Source organism: Anabas testudineus, chromosome 10, assembly GCF_900324465.2.
Source record: "Anabas testudineus chromosome 10, fAnaTes1.2, whole genome shotgun sequence".
NCBI lineage: Eukaryota > Metazoa > Chordata > Actinopteri > Anabantiformes > Anabantidae > Anabas > Anabas testudineus.
The window spans coordinates 10,812,742-10,831,140 of record NC_046619.1 but is presented as its reverse complement, the minus strand read 5'-3'; the positions used below and the strand labels follow the sequence as shown (position 1 = coordinate 10,831,140).

The 18,399-nt window shown below is 36.6% G+C and overlaps 3 protein-coding genes and 1 pseudogene across 6 annotated transcripts; all 4 read left to right on the top strand.

Moving 5' to 3' along the window:
- Positions 1 to 18,399, top strand: part of LOC113160807 — a 62,386-nt pseudogene that overhangs the window by 43,404 nt on the left and 583 nt on the right.
- Positions 95 to 3,441, top strand: LOC113160812 (hepatocyte cell adhesion molecule-like). Its single transcript, XM_026358247.1, has 5 exons — positions 95 to 353; positions 914 to 1,234; positions 2,078 to 2,335; positions 2,434 to 2,541; positions 2,932 to 3,441. Exons 1-5 carry the CDS (start codon positions 302 to 304, stop codon positions 3,099 to 3,101), a joined length of 909 nt encoding a protein of 302 aa, XP_026214032.1. The 5' UTR covers positions 95 to 301; the 3' UTR covers positions 3,102 to 3,441.
- On the top strand, positions 4,363 to 18,299 carry LOC113160813 (fasciclin-2-like). Of its 3 annotated transcripts, none has more exons than XM_026358249.1 (5): positions 4,363 to 4,575; positions 4,660 to 4,744; positions 17,051 to 17,371; positions 17,540 to 17,797; positions 17,895 to 18,299. In XM_026358249.1, the coding sequence occupies exons 2-5, from the start codon at positions 4,693 to 4,695 to the stop codon at positions 18,083 to 18,085; spliced, it is 822 nt and encodes a 273-aa protein (XP_026214034.1). In that variant the 5' UTR covers positions 4,363 to 4,575; positions 4,660 to 4,692; the 3' UTR covers positions 18,086 to 18,299. The 3 variants fall into 3 exon arrangements, with proteins under 3 accessions (XP_026214034.1, XP_026214033.1, XP_026214036.1); XM_026358251.1 differs by lacking the exons at positions 4,363 to 4,575; positions 4,660 to 4,744 and adding exons at positions 15,986 to 16,098; positions 16,181 to 16,265; XM_026358248.1 differs by having other exon boundaries at positions 4,365 to 4,744.
- LOC113160810 (carcinoembryonic antigen-related cell adhesion molecule 7-like) lies at positions 11,309 to 15,424 on the top strand. 2 transcript variants are annotated; one of them, XR_003298717.1, is made up of 5 exons: positions 11,309 to 11,442; positions 11,992 to 12,315; positions 13,639 to 13,896; positions 13,994 to 14,194; positions 14,333 to 14,445. XR_003298717.1 is itself a non-coding variant. In XM_026358246.1 (5 exons), the coding sequence occupies exons 1-5, from the start codon at positions 11,391 to 11,393 to the stop codon at positions 14,500 to 14,502; spliced, it is 912 nt and encodes a 303-aa protein (XP_026214031.1). In that variant the 5' UTR covers positions 11,309 to 11,390; the 3' UTR covers positions 14,503 to 15,424. The 2 variants fall into 2 exon arrangements, 1 of the variants encoding a protein (XP_026214031.1); XM_026358246.1 differs by having other exon boundaries at positions 13,994 to 14,101; positions 14,333 to 15,424.

Here is an 18,399-nt window from a genome sequence, read left to right as displayed (position 1 = left end):
AAATATACTTAAACAAGTCTTAAGTTTACATAAAGAAATAAACTGTCAGTATAGTTTTTTAGTAACTTAAAGGAGAAGTGAAGTTGATGCCACTTCCTTTTCTCCTCTCTACTCACAAAACATGAACACCACAACGTTCTGCTTGGTCAAAGTTTTCACACATTCTCCACTGAGGCTGATCGCTGCAAGAACACGTTTCAGACTGTTCAGAGCAGGATACACATGATTCTTTTTGGGTGAAATTAAGAAGTTTGTCTGAAATTTGCAGACTGAGTCAACAGAGGCTGAACAGTGAGGAGACATGGAAGCTGTGTTTGGACTGATGGTGGTGGTGCTACTCGGAGTCTCTCATGGTGAGACGTTCAATTATTATCACATCACACATTTTCAAAACTTGATTCAATATCTGAACAACATGTTTTACAGCAATAGCAAAGTAATATTAATAATAATAATAATATTTTTTTTTGAAAAATACGACTTTAAGTATCAATAGAACACTACATTATGTTTAATTTCAAATGAATATATACAGTTACAGACAATACAACAATTATAACAGATGAATCCATTAAATACTGTTTTCAGATTTGGGATTTTTAGTTATACATGAGTAATTAAATTCCTTTTAACCTACAAACGTAAACCATAATATAAACATAAAACATTTATACTTTTATGTTTTAAAAGGGAACAATTAACAGCGTTGTGCATCTTTATCAAAATAATTGTATCAATTATTAAAAATCAAAAAAACAAATACTCATTATTTCTTAACACAGATAAGTAAGATGTGTGTTTGTCCTGCACTTTAATATACAACATTGTCATAGTCATTGTGGCAAATGGAATGATTATCACTAAACTGTGATATTTATGATTTTGTTTTAAATGTTTTTCTTTTAATCTCCAGGTATTGAAACCTACTGTGATGGCAGAAAGGATGGAACTCAGTGTTATGGAGCTTTGGGAGGAACTCTGGTTCTTCAGCTGATGGACGATGCTACAGAAATTAATAGTTTCAACTGGATAAAGAATCAATCAAATTTACTTAGATGGAGAAGTAGTAATAGTGTGATTATTCTTCCAGACAACAGATTCTTTTTTACTCCCAGTAATGGAACATTAAGGATGAATAATCTGAGAAGGAATGATGGTGGTGAATATACCCTCTCAATCAGCAATGAAAATGGAGAAATATCACCTCAGCGGACTCTACATTTGTTCATTCAAGGTAAATAAGTTTTTTGAAACTGGTGGAGAAAATATAATATTTATAGACCACAGGCTTGGATCAGACTCCATTACCAGAGACCACAAGGATGCAATAATAAGTTTAAAGAGTTTATTACAATTAATTGTACAAATGATAATGTGATGAGTTCTTGTCGGATACCAGCTGGAAGGAGATGACGTCATGTATGTATGGTGGTCTAAGAGGAGACAGAGTTAAGCTTAAGGTTCAGACTGCGTTGTTGAATTGATGCAACTAGATTCATGCAACTTTCTATTCATTTTGTGTCTCCAGGTCCAAAAGTCAACAACGATCAGCGAATCGTTTATTTAGAGAACGTGTGTTCATTTGTGCACCACGTATGAACTCTTATTGACAGAAAAGACAGTAGCTCCCGGTTCTTTTGTTGATAGCTTGCTAGCATCATTAGCATGCTTTGTGGTGAAGTGGCGGCTAATATTATATTCTTTAAAAACCGCCACAGTTTCCTTTTCTTAGGTCCGCTAATGTTTACAGAAGAGCTGAGGCAGCAAAAAGTAAACGTGGAGAACCCGGAACCTCAGTAAAGTCAATATATCTAGAGTGCGCCATCTAGTGGGAGCATATTGGAATCACAGGGGAAAAAAACCCAAACATTTACAAAGTTTATTTATTTAATTAATTTAATTTAATTTTTATTTTATTTAAGGAGGGAGAAAAAAGGGAATCAGGGACAGACAGGCAGGAGGAGCTGGAACCGTGACATGATGTGTCTGTCCTGTTTTGTATTATTGTTATTATAACTGCAAAAAAATGAACAAGATTCTGTTTTACTTTCAAAAGTCATATGTGTGTTTCCTCCAGCTCCTGTGTCCTCTGTCCTGCTGGACTCTGAGTGTCTGTCTGAGGGAGAGATGAGGGTTTCCTGCTCCTCTGAGGGAGGGGACAGTCCTCAATACAACTGGACTCTGGATGGACGTACACTGACAGATGCTGAACTCCTCTCTGGAAATACTGAGACTGACATCATCACTCTGAAGCAACACATCTCAGGACATCTGGTCTGCTCAGTCAGAAATAATGTCAGTCACGTCTCCAGTAGTAAGAGATTATGTACCTGTGGTGAGTGACAACATGAATCAATCAACACACTGGACATGTTGATGCTCTTGATTACAGTCAATCTGTACATGATGGTTGATCTGTATCTTTTCCCTCAGGCTTCATATTCATTAACTGCATCTTGTCTGATGGGACACAAATATCAACGTGCGTGTTTGAAGCTAATAACACACGGTGTATTGAACCTACAACTTCTATTGCCATCGGTAAGTAGACTGAAATCAAAGTGTCCAGTACTGTCAAACCCACCACTAATATCACATCCTCCAGTCAAACTCTGACTTCAGTAAGAAAACTAACTTTTCATTTGTCTCCACACAAACCTACTTTTAATGTGAGCTGTGTTTCTTTGTGTTTTTCACCCACAACTAGAGGTGATAAGAAGAATGAAATTTAAGTGTCTCTTCAAACTAACTCTGCTGCAGTGGTTTTGTTCATGTCTTTTTCCCTTTTTATTTGTCTCTGTTCAACATCTGTAATGTACCGTGTGACTTTTATTATTGGAGTCTTACTGTAAGAAATATAAAAAACTACCAAATGACTCTGCTGTCACAGACCAATTGTGATGTGACTTTTCTGTGTCTTTATCTAAACAGATTCTTCCCTGATCATATGTAGTTTGAAAGCTGCTGTTGTGATCATTTTGGTAATTGGGATCACCATCTTCTTTGCTTGGAAGAAAAAGAAATCCAAGATAGCTGAAGGTTCTGCTGATCCAAGAACCATGGATCATCCAGAGAACTCTGTTCTGATGGTTCAAATGTGAAGTTCTGCATCTGAACTAGAACTTTATCTGAAATCAGCACATTTATATTTAGTGTTAAATCTCATCTTTGTTGTATATGAAAGAACATTAGAGTCATAATTCTTTGTATTCTTCACAAAACAACTTCTGCTTAGTTGTTCACAGCTTTGTGTTTCACTATGAATTCATAATTTCCTTGTTAACAGCTGTTATATTTTACTTATATCTATATAAAAATTCAGTCTATTAGCAGTGAATTTATTTTGATGCTATCTGGAAATTGCTCTACTACCGTTTGATACTGTCTATTCAAGTATTTATATTTGCTTTAGTACATTTTCATCAATGTAATTATATCCAACTGTAATTATGAGCTATAGTTGTAGATGATTACAAAGTGAATTATATGAATCAGTCAATTTAACTTTTTTAAAATATGATTTGTCTGTTTTTCTTTGATTGTAACAAACAAGACAGATGTTAAAAATGTCATGGCCACATTTAGATGTCATGGCCCTGATGATATTTTTTCAAAACAAGCTGCCTTTTAAGGTATTCAGAAGAAAATCCACCAGTTTATTGCTTTAGGTGTAATTTCAGAAGTCATTTAATATTTTAGGACATTTGCTTTTAATCAAGTTTCCAGTGGAGGGAGACAGAGTCTGTTGAGAGGACAGAGAAGAATCAGCTGGTGAACATAGATTATTATAAATATCACAAGTTTTAGAGCACTGTGAGAAAGCAGCGCAGAGTGAAGGTGCATACATACTGTGTCACTGTGAGTGTTTCCATTACAATAAATCTCTTGACATCAGGATTGATGGTTGAACAGGTCTAAAATGATTCACTTCAAATGTAGCTAGTAGCTGTGCAGATAATCCAGACACTTCAGTCAAACAGAAATGTGACCAACACTTTACTGTAACATTTTTTTGTCCCCAAATCTCAGTTGGATGGTTGAATTATATTTTTATTCTTATCCCTTTTCTTCTCTTAGTACTGTATAAAAAATGTATATTTATTCATTTTAGATGAGATCACATGCTGTTTCTTTTACTTTGTTGACAAATAAATCAGCTAAAAGATGAAACTATATTTTATAGACAATTACTAAATATTTAGAGATTAGAAGTATGAGTCATGATGTATCATATGCTTATTTTGTCACAGAGGATTAGATGGAGAGATGACAGCTCATGTAGTATCACATAGATGTAGTCTGATTTTTTTTTTTTATTGTGAATTTTTTACACATTGAAATATGGACGTCTTAGAAATGTCAGCTGTTAGTCTCAAATCCTCTTTAAGCATAAAGGAAGAGTGTTTGTGATTCTTCCACTCAGTCCATCATGAACACCATGGTCCTCTACGGGTAAACTAAAGGGGAAGTGAGGCTGATGCCACTTCCTTTTCTCCTCTCTGTTCACAAAACATGAACACCACAACGTTGTGCTTGGTCAAAGTTTTCACACATTCTCCACTGAGGCTGATCGCTGTAAGAACATGTTTCAGACTGTTCAGAGCAGGATACACATGTTTCTCTTTGGGTGAAATTGAGAAGTTTGTCTGAAATTTGCAGACTGAGTCAACAGAGGCTGAACAGTGAGGAGACATGGAAGCTGTGTTTGGACTGATGGTGGTGGTGCTACTGGGAGTCTCTCATGGTGAGACGTTCAATTATTATCACATGACAATTTTTTTCAGTACTTGATTTAATATTTAAACATGTTTTGCAGCAACAAAGTATATATATTTTTTAAATCCGTCTTTAAGGATCAGTTAAACACATTTAATTTTACATGATTAAACACTTACATCTATACATATGTAATACATTTGTAATTGAATTCCCTTTAACCTATAATCATAAACCATGATACACACAAAAAACATTCAGGTAAATGGTCTTTATTCTGATACTGTGCTGCACAGTTCAGTTAATCTTTTAATAGTATTTTTTGTGACAAAATGAGTCCAAAAAATAATGATTGTGAGTTGTAAATCTATTAACTAAATTAACAAACTGACATGGAAGATTGTGTCACAGTTTGACTTGTTATAACAGGCAAATTGTTCAAGCATATTAACATAATGAACAGAATCTGTGTTCCAGTCAAAGAGCTGTGTAATTCTCATCTGCATAACAGGAATTATTTATTTTTATAATGTAATCTGAGAAAGATGCAGTTGTTTCTCTTTACTTGCCAGTTGAGCCTTGAAATACTGTACTTATGTTTTAAAAGAGAACAATTACAAGAATTATGCATCTTTATCAATTATAAAAAACAAATACTCATAATTTCTTAACACCTAGATAAGTAAGATGTGTGTGCCCTACACCTACACTAATATATAAAACATTGTCATAGTCATTGTGGTAAATGAAAAGATTATCACTAAACTGTGATATTTATGATTTAGTTTTAAACATTTTTCTATTAATCTCCAGGTATAGAAACCTACTGTGATGGCAGACAGAATGGAGCTGAGTGTTATGGAGCTTTGGGAGGAACTCTGGTTCTTCAGCTGATGGACGATGCTGAAAAAGTTAATTATTTCAACTGGAAAAAGAATCAATCAAATGTACTTAGACGGAGAAGTAGTTACAGTGTGATTATTGTTCCAGACAACAGATTCTTTTTTACTCCCAGTAATGGAACATTAAGGATGAATAATCTGAGAAGGAATGATGGTGGTGAATATAACCTCTCATACACAGGTCATACACAGTTGAGTCACTCCAAAAGACGACAGAAAAAGTAGGTCCAATAGGCTTAATTCAGAGAACAGGAGACGGTCTGAGGGCATACACAGTGAGCATGTCTGATAGAGAGGAAGACAAATGGAAGAAAGGGAAGAAATCAGGTTAGGGAAATACACTCACGGTACTGGAGGTTCAGGCAGAGGCAAGGTTCGTTACAGATGAGCAGTCCAAAGATAAATGCTGGATAGTATTATATTGTCAATACAAGTCAATATGAGACTATCTAGCAACGTAGAAGACAAACGGACCTGCTTATAAAGGGAGAGAGAGACACAGGTGCAGGCAATGGGTAATCAAACAGGTCACGTGACAGGAGGGAGAAAAAAGGCCAAAAAAGGAAATCAGGGACAGACAGACATTCTGCGTCTGTCCTGTTTTGTATTATCATTATTGTAACTACAAAAAAATGACCAAGATTCTGTTTTAATATCAAAAGTCATATGTGTGTTTCCTCCAGCTCCTGTGTCCTCTGTCCTGCTGGACTCTGAGTATCTGTTTGAGGAAGAGATGATGGTTTCCTGCTCCTCTGAGGGAGGGGACAGTCCACAATACAACTGGACTCTGGATGGACGCACACTGACAGATGCTGAACTCCTCTCTGGAAATACTGAGACTGACATCATCACTCTGAAACAACACGTCTCAGGACATCTGGTCTGCTCGGTCAGAAATAAAGTCAGTCAGGTCTCCAGTAGTAAGAGATTATGTACCTGTGGTGAGTGACAACATGAATCAATCAACACACTGGACATGTCGATGCTCTTGATCACAGTCACTCTGTACATGATGGTTGATCTGTATCTTTCCCTCAGGCTTCATATTCATTAACTGCATCTTGTCTGATGGGACACAAATATCAACTTGTGTGTTTGAAGCTAATAACACACTGTGTATTGAACCTCCAACTTCTACTGCCATCGGTAAGTAGACTGAAATCAAAGTGTCCAGTACTGTCAAACCCACCACTAATATCACATCCTCCAGTCAAACTCAGACTTCAGTTCTGTGCTACAGTAAGAAAACTAACTTTTCATTTGTCTCCACACAAACCTAACTTTTAATGTGAGCTGTGTTTCTTTGTGTTTTACACCCACAACTACAGGTGATAAGAAAAATGAAATTTAAGTGTCTCTTCAAACTACTGTATTTTCCGCACTATAAGGCGCACCGCATTATAAGGCGCACCTTATTGGATCTTATTGTACGGATTGGCTGCTCCTCCTACGGTAGGCGTATCGTATCTCTTCCTGTTGTCGACGCTGACTCGCTTTTCAGTTGCTCTGTTTGACTCCAGCGGCCACAGTCAAGTGTATTCCTGGGGCCAGAGCGGGCGACGTCGAGTCCTATTTAAAACTCCTGTGTAAGGATAAACGTAAATATAGTAAGATAATAATTCACACAGGAGTTAATGACGCCCGATTACGCCAATCGGAAGTCACTAAAATTAATGTTGAATCGATGTAACTTTGCCAAAACGATGTCGGACTCCGTAGTTTTCTCTGGGCCCCTTCCCAATCTGACCAGTGACGACATGTTTAGCCGCATGGCGTCATTCAACCGCTGGCTGTCTAAGTGGTGTCCCTCTAACAACGTGGGCTACATAGACAATTGGAAAACGTTTTGGAGAAAACCTGGGCTGATTAGAAGAGACGGCATCCATCCCACTTTAGATGGTGCGTCTCAACTCTCTAGGAATATGGCAGAGTTTATTAGACGACCTGAACCCTGACATGTCAGAGTGGAGCCCAGGACGCAGAGACGCAGTCTTACACACCTCTCTGCAGCTTCCTTACAGCCGTCACCCCCCCAAAACTACCATAACCTTATAGAGACAGAGTCTAAATCCCTGTTAGTAAATGATTTGATAATTGACCATCAAATAGACTTATTCTGTCTTACTGAAACCTGGCTGCAGCAGGATGAATATGTCTCTCTGAATGAGTCGACCCCCTCAAGTCATGTTAATTATCATGTTCCTAGAAACACAGGTCGGGGTGGAGGAGTAGCAGCAATCTTCCACTCAAGTTTGTTAATCAACCCCAGACCTAAACATAGTTTTAATTCATTTGAGAGCCTCACTCTTAGCCTCTCTGATCCTAACAGGAAAAATCAAAAACCAGTCCTGTTTGTTATTGTGTACCGTCCTCCTGTCCCTTACTCTGAGTTTTTAACTGAATTCTCAGAGTTTCTATCTGATTTAGTTCTTAGTGCAGATAAAGTCATTATAGTGGGTGACTTTAATATCCATGTAGATGTTGATGATAACTGCCTCAACACTGCGTTTAATTCACTATTAGACTCCATTGGTTTTACCCAAAATGTAAATAAACCCACTCACTGTTTTAATCACACCCTTGATCTTATTCTGACATACAGTGTGGAAGTTGATCAGTTAATAGTTTTTCCCCAAAACCCTCTTTTATCTGACCATTTCTTAATTACATTTGAATTTACAGTACCAGACTTTACTAAACCTACAGATAAGATTCTCTACAGTAGATGTTTATGTGAAAATGCTGTTGACAAATTTAAGGAACTGATTCCATCTTTCATTTCAGAGCCATGTACCAACACAGAGGAAGGCAGTTATTTCAACAATACTCCAGCACAAGTGGACTATCTTGTTAATAGTACTGGTGCTTCACTTGGAACAATACTTGATACTGTTGCTCCTCTGAAAAAGAAACTAGTGAGTCAGAGGAAGTTAACTCCATGGTACAATTCACAAATCCGTAGCTTAAAGCAGAAATCACGTAAGTTGGAAAGGAGGTGGCGTTCCACCAATTTAGATGAATCTTGCCTAGCCTGGAAAGATAGTTTAATAATATATAAAAAAGCCCTGCGTAAAGCTAGAACTTCATATTACTCCTCTTTAATAGAGGCAAATAAGAACAACCCTAGGTTTCTTTTCAGCACTGTAGCCAGGCTGACAAAGAGTCATAGCTCGGTTGACCCTAGTATTCCCTCAACTCTCAGCAGCAATGACTTCATGAATTTCTTTACAAATAAAATCATAACTATTAGAGAAAAAATTGATCAGATCGTCCCGGCATATAGCATGGATTGTACAACAACTCTAGATCCACGGTCGTACTTAGACTGCTTCCTCCCTGTAGATCATTCTGAATTAATTTCAGTAATTAATTCCTCTAAACCATCAACATGTCTCCTAGATCCCATCCCGACTAGACTCCTTAAGGATGTCTTACCTGATGTCATTGGAATCAAAGGAACAGCATTAGAGTGGTTTAAATCGTATCTATCTATAATGATGAGTCCTCCATGCACAGCAAAGTCAGCTATGGAGTTCCACAGGGATCTGTGCTTGGACTGATTCTTTTCACTTTATATATGTCCCCTTTAGGCAATATTATTAGGAAACACTCCCACTCACAATTTCTATTGTTATGCAGATGATACCCAGCTATATTTATCTATGAAACCAGGAGAAACTAATCAATAAGTCAAACTTCAAGAATGCTTAAAAGACATAAAGACTTGGATGTCCTCCAATTTCCTTCTCCTAAATCCAGACAAGACAGAGGTTATACTGTTTGGGCCTAAAAATCTCAGAGACACTATGTCTAAACACATTCTCACCATTGATGACTTAGTTCTGGCCTCAAGTAATACTGTAAGAAACCTCTGAGTTATCTTTGATCAGGATATCTCCTTCACTTCATACATCAAAGAAATCTCTAGAACTGCCTTTTTTCACCTAAGAAACATTGCTAAAATTAGGAGTATCCTGTCCCAAAGTGATGCTGAAAAACTAGTCCATGCATTTGTTACTTCCAGACTGGACTATTGTAATTCCTTTTTAATGGGATGTCCCAATAACTCATTAAAGAGCCTCCAGTTAATCCAAAATGCTGCAGCTAGAGTTCTGACTGGAATCAGCAAGAGAGATCATATTTCTCCAACGTTAACTTCTCTCCATTGGCTCCCTGTTAAATCCAGAATTGAATTTAAAATTCTTCTCCTAACTTATAAATCCCTTAATAATCAGACTCCATCTTATCTTAAAGACCTCATAGTTCCTTATCTTCCAAGCAGAACTCTCTGTTCTCAGACTGCAGGTTTACTTGTGGTTCCTAGAGTTTCCAAATGTAGAATGGGAGGCAGAGCCTTTAGCTATCAAGCCCCTCTCCTGTGGAAGCAGCTCCCAGTTCAGGTTCGGGAGGCAGACACCCTCTCTACATTTAAGACTAGACTTAAAACTTTCCTTTTTTATAAAGCTTATAGTTAGAGATGGATCAGGTGACTCTGAACCATCTCTTAGTTATGCTGATATAGGTTATTCTGCTGGGGGACCTCTACTGATAAACTGAGCTCCTCTCCTCTCTCCTTTCTCCTGTATCAATGCAAACGCCACCATTGCATGTCATTAACTTTGTGTCTTCTCTCTCTTTTAGTTGTGTTTCCTCCTCTCTGTCTTCCTCTCTCTGTACTTTTCTGCAGGTATCCTCGGCCTGGAGCTGTACATCTCCAGAATCCAGTTCATCTGCCCAATGTTCTTGATGCTTGTTGTTGTCTTTATTGCCTGCTGTTCTTTTCTCTCTTCTCTTTCCACTCACCCCAACCAGTCGAGGCAGATGGCCACCCACTATGAGCCTGGTTCTGCTGGAGGTTTTTTCCTCTAAAAGGGAGTTTTTCCTCTCCACTGTTGCCTAAAGCTTGCTCAATTGTGATTGTTGGGTTTTCTCTATTATTTTTTGTATAAATATTTTCTGTAAGGTCTAAAACCTTACACTGTAAAGTGCCTTGAGATGACTTCTGTTGTAAATTGGCGCTATACAAATAAAATTGAATTGAATTGAATTGAATTGAATCTTAATACTGGAACATACAAACACGACTTAGACACGTTGGGTGTCAGTCTCAAATTTTATTTCAATATAGAAGTAGAATGTTTCTGACTCTCTCACTTTATCATGAACACGATGGAAGTAAGCAGTTAATATGTGTTTACAAAATTAAGTAATACTTCCAGCAGGTTAACTATGATATAGAGTTTTCTTTTTAGTAAAGCATGGTCTCAGTCGTCATACACTATTCCAAAGTGTAATTTGAAATGGACTAGTAGTTCAACTCTGGTACTAAACTAAAAGTATATATACCAGTTTAGTTTAAGTATACTTCAAAGTATATTTTCATGCCCATTTAGTCCCAAGAAGTCCCATAATTAAACTACAAGTGTATTACCATTAGTAATTAGTATACTTAGTACTTGAAGTATACTTGGAAATATACTTAAACAAGTCTTAAGTTTACATAAAGAAATAAACTGTCAGTATAGTTTTTTAGTAACTTAAAGGAGAAGTGAAGTTGATGCCACTTCCTTTTCTCCTCTCTACTCACAAAACATGAACACCACAACGTTCTGCTTGGTCAAAGTTTTCACACATTCTCCACTGAGGCTGAATGCTGCAAGAACGCATTTCAGACTGTTCAGAGCAGGATACACAAGTTTCTTTTTGGGTGAAATTGAGAAGTTTGTCTGAAATTTGCAGACCGAGTCAACAGAGGCTGAACAGTGAGGACATATGGAAGCTGTGTTTGGACTGATGGTGGTGGTGCTACTCGGAGTCTCTCATGGTGAGACGTTTAATTATTATCACATCACACAAAACTTGATTCAATATCTGAACAACATGTTTTACAGCAATAGCAAAGTAATATTAATAATAATAATAATATATATTTTTTTTAAAATACGACTTTAAGTATCAATAGAACACTACATTATATTTAATTTCAAATGAATATACACGTACAGACAATACAACAATTATAACAGATGAATCCATTAAATACTGTTGTCAGATTTGGGATGTTTAGCTATACATGTTTAATTAAATTCCCTTTAACCTACAAATGTAAACCATAATATACACATAAAACATTTATACTTTTATGTTTTAAAAGGGAGCAATTAACAGAGTTGTGCATCTTTATCAAAATAATTGTATCAATTATTAAAAATAAAAAAACAACTCATTATTTCTTAACACAGATAAGTAAGATGTGTGTTTGTCCTGCACTTTAATATACAACATTGTCATAGTCATTGTGGCAAATGGAATGATTATCACTAAACTGTGATATTTATGATTTTGTTTTAAATGTTTTTCTTTTAATCTCCAGGTATTGAAACTTACTGTGACGGAAGAAAGAACGGAACTCAGTGTTATGAAGCTTTGGGAGGAACTCTGGTTCTTCAGCTGATGGACGATGCTACAAAAATTAATAATTTCAACTGGAGAAAGAATCAAGCAAATGTACTTCGATATAGAAGTAATAATAGTAAAATTATTCTTTCAGAAGAAAACAGATTCTTTTTTACTCCCAGTAATGGAACATTAAGGATAAATAATCTGAGAAGGAATGATGGTGGTGAATATACCCTCTCAATTATCAGTGAAAATGGAGAAAGATCAGCTCAGCAGTCTCTACATTTGTTCATTCAAGGTAAATAACTTTTTAACAATGGTGGAGAAATTAGAATATTCAAAGACCACAGGCTTGGATCAGACTCCATTACCAGAGACCACAAGGATGCAATAATAAGTTTAAAGAGTTTATTACAATTATTGTAAAAATGATAATGTGACGAGTTTTTGTCGGATACCAGCTGGAAGGAGATGACGTCATGTATGTATGGTGGTCTAAGAGGAGACAGAGTTAAGCTTAAGGTTCAGACTGCGTTGTTGAATTGATGCAACTTTCTATTCAATTTGTGTCTCCAGGTCCAAAAGTCAACAACGATCAGCGCATCGTTTATTTAGAGAACGTGTGTTCATTTGTGCACCACGTATGAGCTCTTATTGACAGAAAAGACAGTAGCTCCCGGTTCTTTTGTTGATAGCTTGCTAGCATCATTAGCATGCTTTGTGATGAAGTGGCGGCTAATATTATATTCTTTAAACACCGCCACAGTTTCCTCACATATCTGGCATACAGCAGTCGATCCGTGTTCACTGACAAAAATAGTTGTCCACTCCTTATTGAACTCGACATTCCCTTTCTACTTTCCTTTTCTTAGGTCCGATAATGTTTACAGAAGAGCTGAGGCAGCAAAAAGCAAACGTGGAGAACCCGGAACCTCAGTAAAGTCAATATATCTAGAGTGCCCCATCTAGTGGTAGCATATTGGAATCGCAGGAGGAGAAAAACAAACATTTACAAAGTTTATTTATTTATTTATATGGGCCTTAGTTTGCCCATCCTGCTCTAGACAAATCCAACATCCAATTAACTGGGCGATGACACGGTCAGAGGTCATACAGAAGACGACAGAAAAGCAGGTCCAATAGGCTTAATTCAGAGAACAGAAAACTGTCCGAGGGCATACACAGTGAGGTCCAATCACAGAGACAGTAGGGAAACTGGAAACAGGAGCAGGTCTGATAGAGAGAAAGGCAAAAGCAAGAAAAGGGAACAAATCAGGTCAGAGGAAGACACTCACTGTACTGGAGGTTCAGGCAGAGACAGGGTTCGTTACAGATGAGCAGTCCGAAGATAAATGCTGAATAGTGTTGCTTTCAGGTCAATGTGAGACTATCTGGTAACGTAGAAGACAAATGGACCTGCTTATAAAGGGAGAGAGAGACACAGGTGCAGGAAATGAGTAATAAAACAGGTCACGTGACAGGAGGGAGAAAAAAGGTCAAAAAAGGAAATCAGGGACAGACATTCTGTATCTCTCCTGTTTTGTATTATTATTATTATAACTGCAAAAAAATGACCAAGATTCTGTTATAATATCAAAAGTCATATGTGTGTTTCCTCCAGCTCCTGTGTCCTCTGTCCTGCTGGACTCTGAGTGTCTGTTTGAGGGAGAGATGAGGGTTTCCTGCTCCTCTGAGGGAGGGGACAGTCCTCAATACAACTGGACTCTGGATGGACGCACACTGACAGATGCTGAACTCCTCTCTGGAAATACGGAGACTAACATCATCACTCTGAAACAACACGTCTCAGGACATCTGGTCTGCTCAGTCAGAAATAAAGTCAGTCACGTCTCCAGTAGTAAGAGATTATGTACCTGTGGTGAGTGACAACATGAATCAATCAACACACTGGACATGTTGATGCTCTTGATTACAGTCACTCTGTACATGATGGTTGATCTGTATCTTTCCCTCAGGCTTCATATTCATTAACTGCACCTTGTCTGATGGGACACACATATCAACTTGTGTGTTTGAAGCTAATAACACACTGTGTATTGAACCTCCAACTTCTACTGCCATGGGTAAGTAGACTGAACTCAAAGTGTCCAGTACTGTCAAACCCACCACTAATATCACATCCTCCAGTCAAACTCTGACTTCTGTCCTGTGCTACAGTAAGTGAAAATATTTTTTTTTTTTTTTTTGTGCAAACAACTGTAATGTACCGTGTGACGTTGATCATTGAAGACTGTGACTTCTTTCATAGGTGACCTTGATCTTGATGTGAGTTTTCTATGTCTTTATCTAAACAGATTCTTCCCTGATCATATGTAGTTTGAAAGCTGCTGTTGTGATCATTTTGTTAATTGGGATCACCATCTTCTTTGCTTGGAAGAAAAAGAAATCCAAGATAGCTGAAGGTTCTGCTGATCCAAGAACCATGGATCATCCAGAGAACTCTGTTCTGATGGTTCAAATGTGAAGTTCTGCATGTGAACTTTAACTTTATCTGAAATCAGCACATTTATATTTAGTGTTAAATCTCATCTTTGTTGTATATGAAAGAACATTAGAGTCATAATTCTTTGTATTCTTCACAACACAACTTCTGCTTAGTTGTTCACAGCTTTGTGTTTCACTATGAATTCATAATTTCCTTGTTAACAGCTGTTATATTTAACTTATAGCTATATAAACATTAAAAGTCTATTATCAGTGAATTTATATTGATGCTATTTGGAAATTGTTCTACTACATTTTGATGCTCTCTTTTGAAATATTTATATTTGCTTTATATTTTTATCAGTGTAATTTTTTCGAACTGTAATTATAAGCTGTAGTTATATTTATACAGATGATTAAAAAGTGAATTATATAAATCATGTAAATTAAGCTTTTTTTCTAATATGATTTGCCTGTTTTTCTCTGATTGTAACAAACAAGAAAGATGTTAAAACTTTAGTCACCAGTTTTAGTAGGTGTGAGGTTTCTGTCTACTTGTTTATATAAATGTAGTGTTGCTTATACAGTAGATAATTGTGTATTATTAAATATGTTCTAGTCAAAGATCATTAAAATAACATTTAGATGTCACGGCCTTGATAATATTTTTCAAAACAAGCTGCCTTTTAAGGTATTCAGTATAAAATCCACTAGTTTATTGCTTTAGGTGTAATTTCAGAAGTCATTTAATATTTTAGGCCATTTGCTTTTAATCAAGTTTCCAGTGGAGGGAGACAGAGTCTGTTGAGAGGACAGAGAAGAATCAGCTGGTGAACATAGATTATTATAAATATCACAAGTTTTAGAGCACTGTGAGAAAGCAGCGCAGAGTGAAGGTGCATACATACTGTGTCACTGTGAGTGTTTCCATTACAATAAATCTCTTGACATCAGGATTGATGGTTGAACAGGTCTAAAATGATTCACTTCAAATGTAGCTAGTAGCTGTGCAGATAATCCAGACACTTCAGTCAAACAGAAATGTAACCAACACTTTACTGTAACATTTTTTGTCCCCAAATCTCAGTTGGATGGTTGAATTATATTTTTATTCTTATGCCTTTTCTTCTCTTAGTACTGTATAAATACATTTATATTATCACTCATTTTAGGATAGATTCACATGCTGTTTCTTTTACCTTGTTGACAAATAAATCAGCTAAAAGATGAAACTATACTTTACAGACAGTTACTAAATATTTAGAGATTAGAAGTATGAATCATGATGTATCATATGCTTATTTTGTCACAGAGGATTAGATGGAGAGATCACAGCTCATGTAGTATCACATAGATGTAGTCTGATTTTTTTTTTTATTGTGAATTTTTTAAACATTGGAACATGGACGTCTTAGTAATTTCAGCTGTTAGTCTCAAATCCTCTTTAAGCATAAAGGAAGAGTGTTTTTGATTCTTCCACTCAGTCCATCATGAACACCGTGGTCCTCTACGGGTAAACTAAAGGGGAAGTGAGGCTGATGCCACTTCCTTTTCTCCTCTTTGTTCACAAAACATGAACACAACAACGTTCTGCTTGGTCAAAGTTTTCACACATTCTCCACTGAGGCTGATCGCTGTAAGAACACGTTTCAGACTGTTCAAAGCAGGATACATGATTCTCTTTGGGTGAAATTGAGAAGTTTGTCTGTAATTTGCAGACTGAGTCAACAGAGGCTGAACAGTGAGGAGACATGGAAGCTGTGTTTGGACTGATGGTGGTGGTGCTACTCGGAGTCTCTCATGGTGAGACGTTCAATTTTTATCACATGACACTTTTTCAATACTTGATTTAATATTTAAACAACATGTTTTGCAGCACACTACATTATATTTTATTTCACATGAATGTGCACTTACACCTGTACATGTGTAACATATGTGTAGTTGAATTCCCTTTAACGTACAAACATAAATCACAATACACACAAAAACATTCAGGTAAATGGTCTTTATACTGATACTGTGCTGCGCAGATCAGTCTTGTGCATTTTTTTATAGTATATTTTTATGACAAAATATTTGTAAGAAATAATGATTGTGAGTTGGAACTCTATTAACTAAATTAACAAACTGACATGGGAGATTGTTTCACAGTTTGACTTGTTATAACAGGCAAAGTGTTCAATCATATTAACATAATGAAGAGGAGCTGTGTTCAAGTCAAAGAGCTGTGTAATTCTCAGCTGCATAACAGGAAATATTTATTTTTATAATGTATTCTGAGAAAGATGCAGTTGGAATTAGAATAGAATTTCCATATAGAGCATGTTAGAGCAGTTGAGGCATGAAATATTGTACTTTAATATTTAAAAGGGAACAATTAACAGAGTTGTGCATTTTTATCAAAATAATTGTATCAATTAAATAAAACAACTCATTATTTCTTAACAGCTAGATAAGTAAGATGTGTGTGTGTGAGTGTCCTGCACTTTATTACATAAAACATTGCCATTGTGGTAAATGAAAAGATTATCACTAAACTGTGATATTTATGATTTAGTTTTAAGCTTTTTTCTTTTAATCTCCAGGTATTGAAACCTACTGTGATGGCAGAAAGAACGGAGCTCAGTGTTATGGAGCTTTGGGAGGAACTCTGGTTCTTCAGCTGATGAATGATGCTGCAGAATATCATAGTTTCGACTGGATAAAGAATCAATCAAATTTACTTAGATGGAGAAGTAATAATAGTGTTATTATTCTTCCAGACAACAGATTATTTTTTACTCCCAGTAATGGAACATTAAGGATGAATAATCTGAGAAGGAATTATAGTGGTGAATATACCCTTAAAATCACCAATGAAAATGGAGAAATATCAGCTCGTCAGACTCTACATTTGTTCATTCAAGGTAAATAACAGTTTTAACAATGGTGGAGAAATTATAATATTTATAGACCACATACATTACACATCTCATTTTGTACATGTGCGTTTATATTCTTCTTCTTATTACAACTGCAAAAAAATGAACAAGATTCTGTTTTAATATCAAAAGTCATATGTGTGTTTCCTCCAGCTCCTGTGTCCTCTGTCCTGCTGGACTCTGAGTGTCTGTCTGAGGGACAGATGAGGGTTTCCTGCTCCTCTAAGGGAGGGGACAGTCCTCAATACAGCTGGACTCTGGATGGACGCACACTGACAGATGCTGAACTCCTCTCTGGAAATACGGAGACTAACATCATCACTCTGAAACAACACGTCTCAGGACATCTGGTCTGCTCAGTCAGAAATAAAGTCAGTCACGTCTCCAGTAGTAAGAGATTATGTACCTGTGGTGAGTGACAACATGAATCAATCAACACACTGGACATGTTGATGCTCTTGATTACAGTCACTCTGTACATGATGGTTGATCTGTATCTTTCCCTCAGACTTCATATTCATTAACCGCACCTTGTCTGATGGTACACTCATATTAAAGTGTGTGCTTGCAGCTGAACAATCTACTACCACGGGTAAGGAGACTGAAATCAAAGTGTCCAGTACTGTCAAACCCACCACTAATATCACATCCTCCATTCAAACTCTGACTCCTCCCCCAGTCCAATGGGACAATAAGTGAAAACTAACAAAATAAAACTAACTTTCCACTTGTCTTCACACAAACAGTTGTGATGTTTGCTGTTTTAACAAGTTGTGTTTTTCTTGTGTCTTTGTCACTTGAGCAGAAATATTACCAATAGTGGGTGGTGTACTCTCAGCACTAGTAATTCTTTTAGTGGTCGGCGTGGCTGTCATGTGTGCTCACACAAAAAAGAAAAACAACAAACTCACAGGTAAAAAAACTACAACTTTCTCTTTTCCTGGCCCACTGCCGCCATTATCACCATTATCAAGTTATATAGATTTAAAATATGTGTCTGTGACACTCCTTTC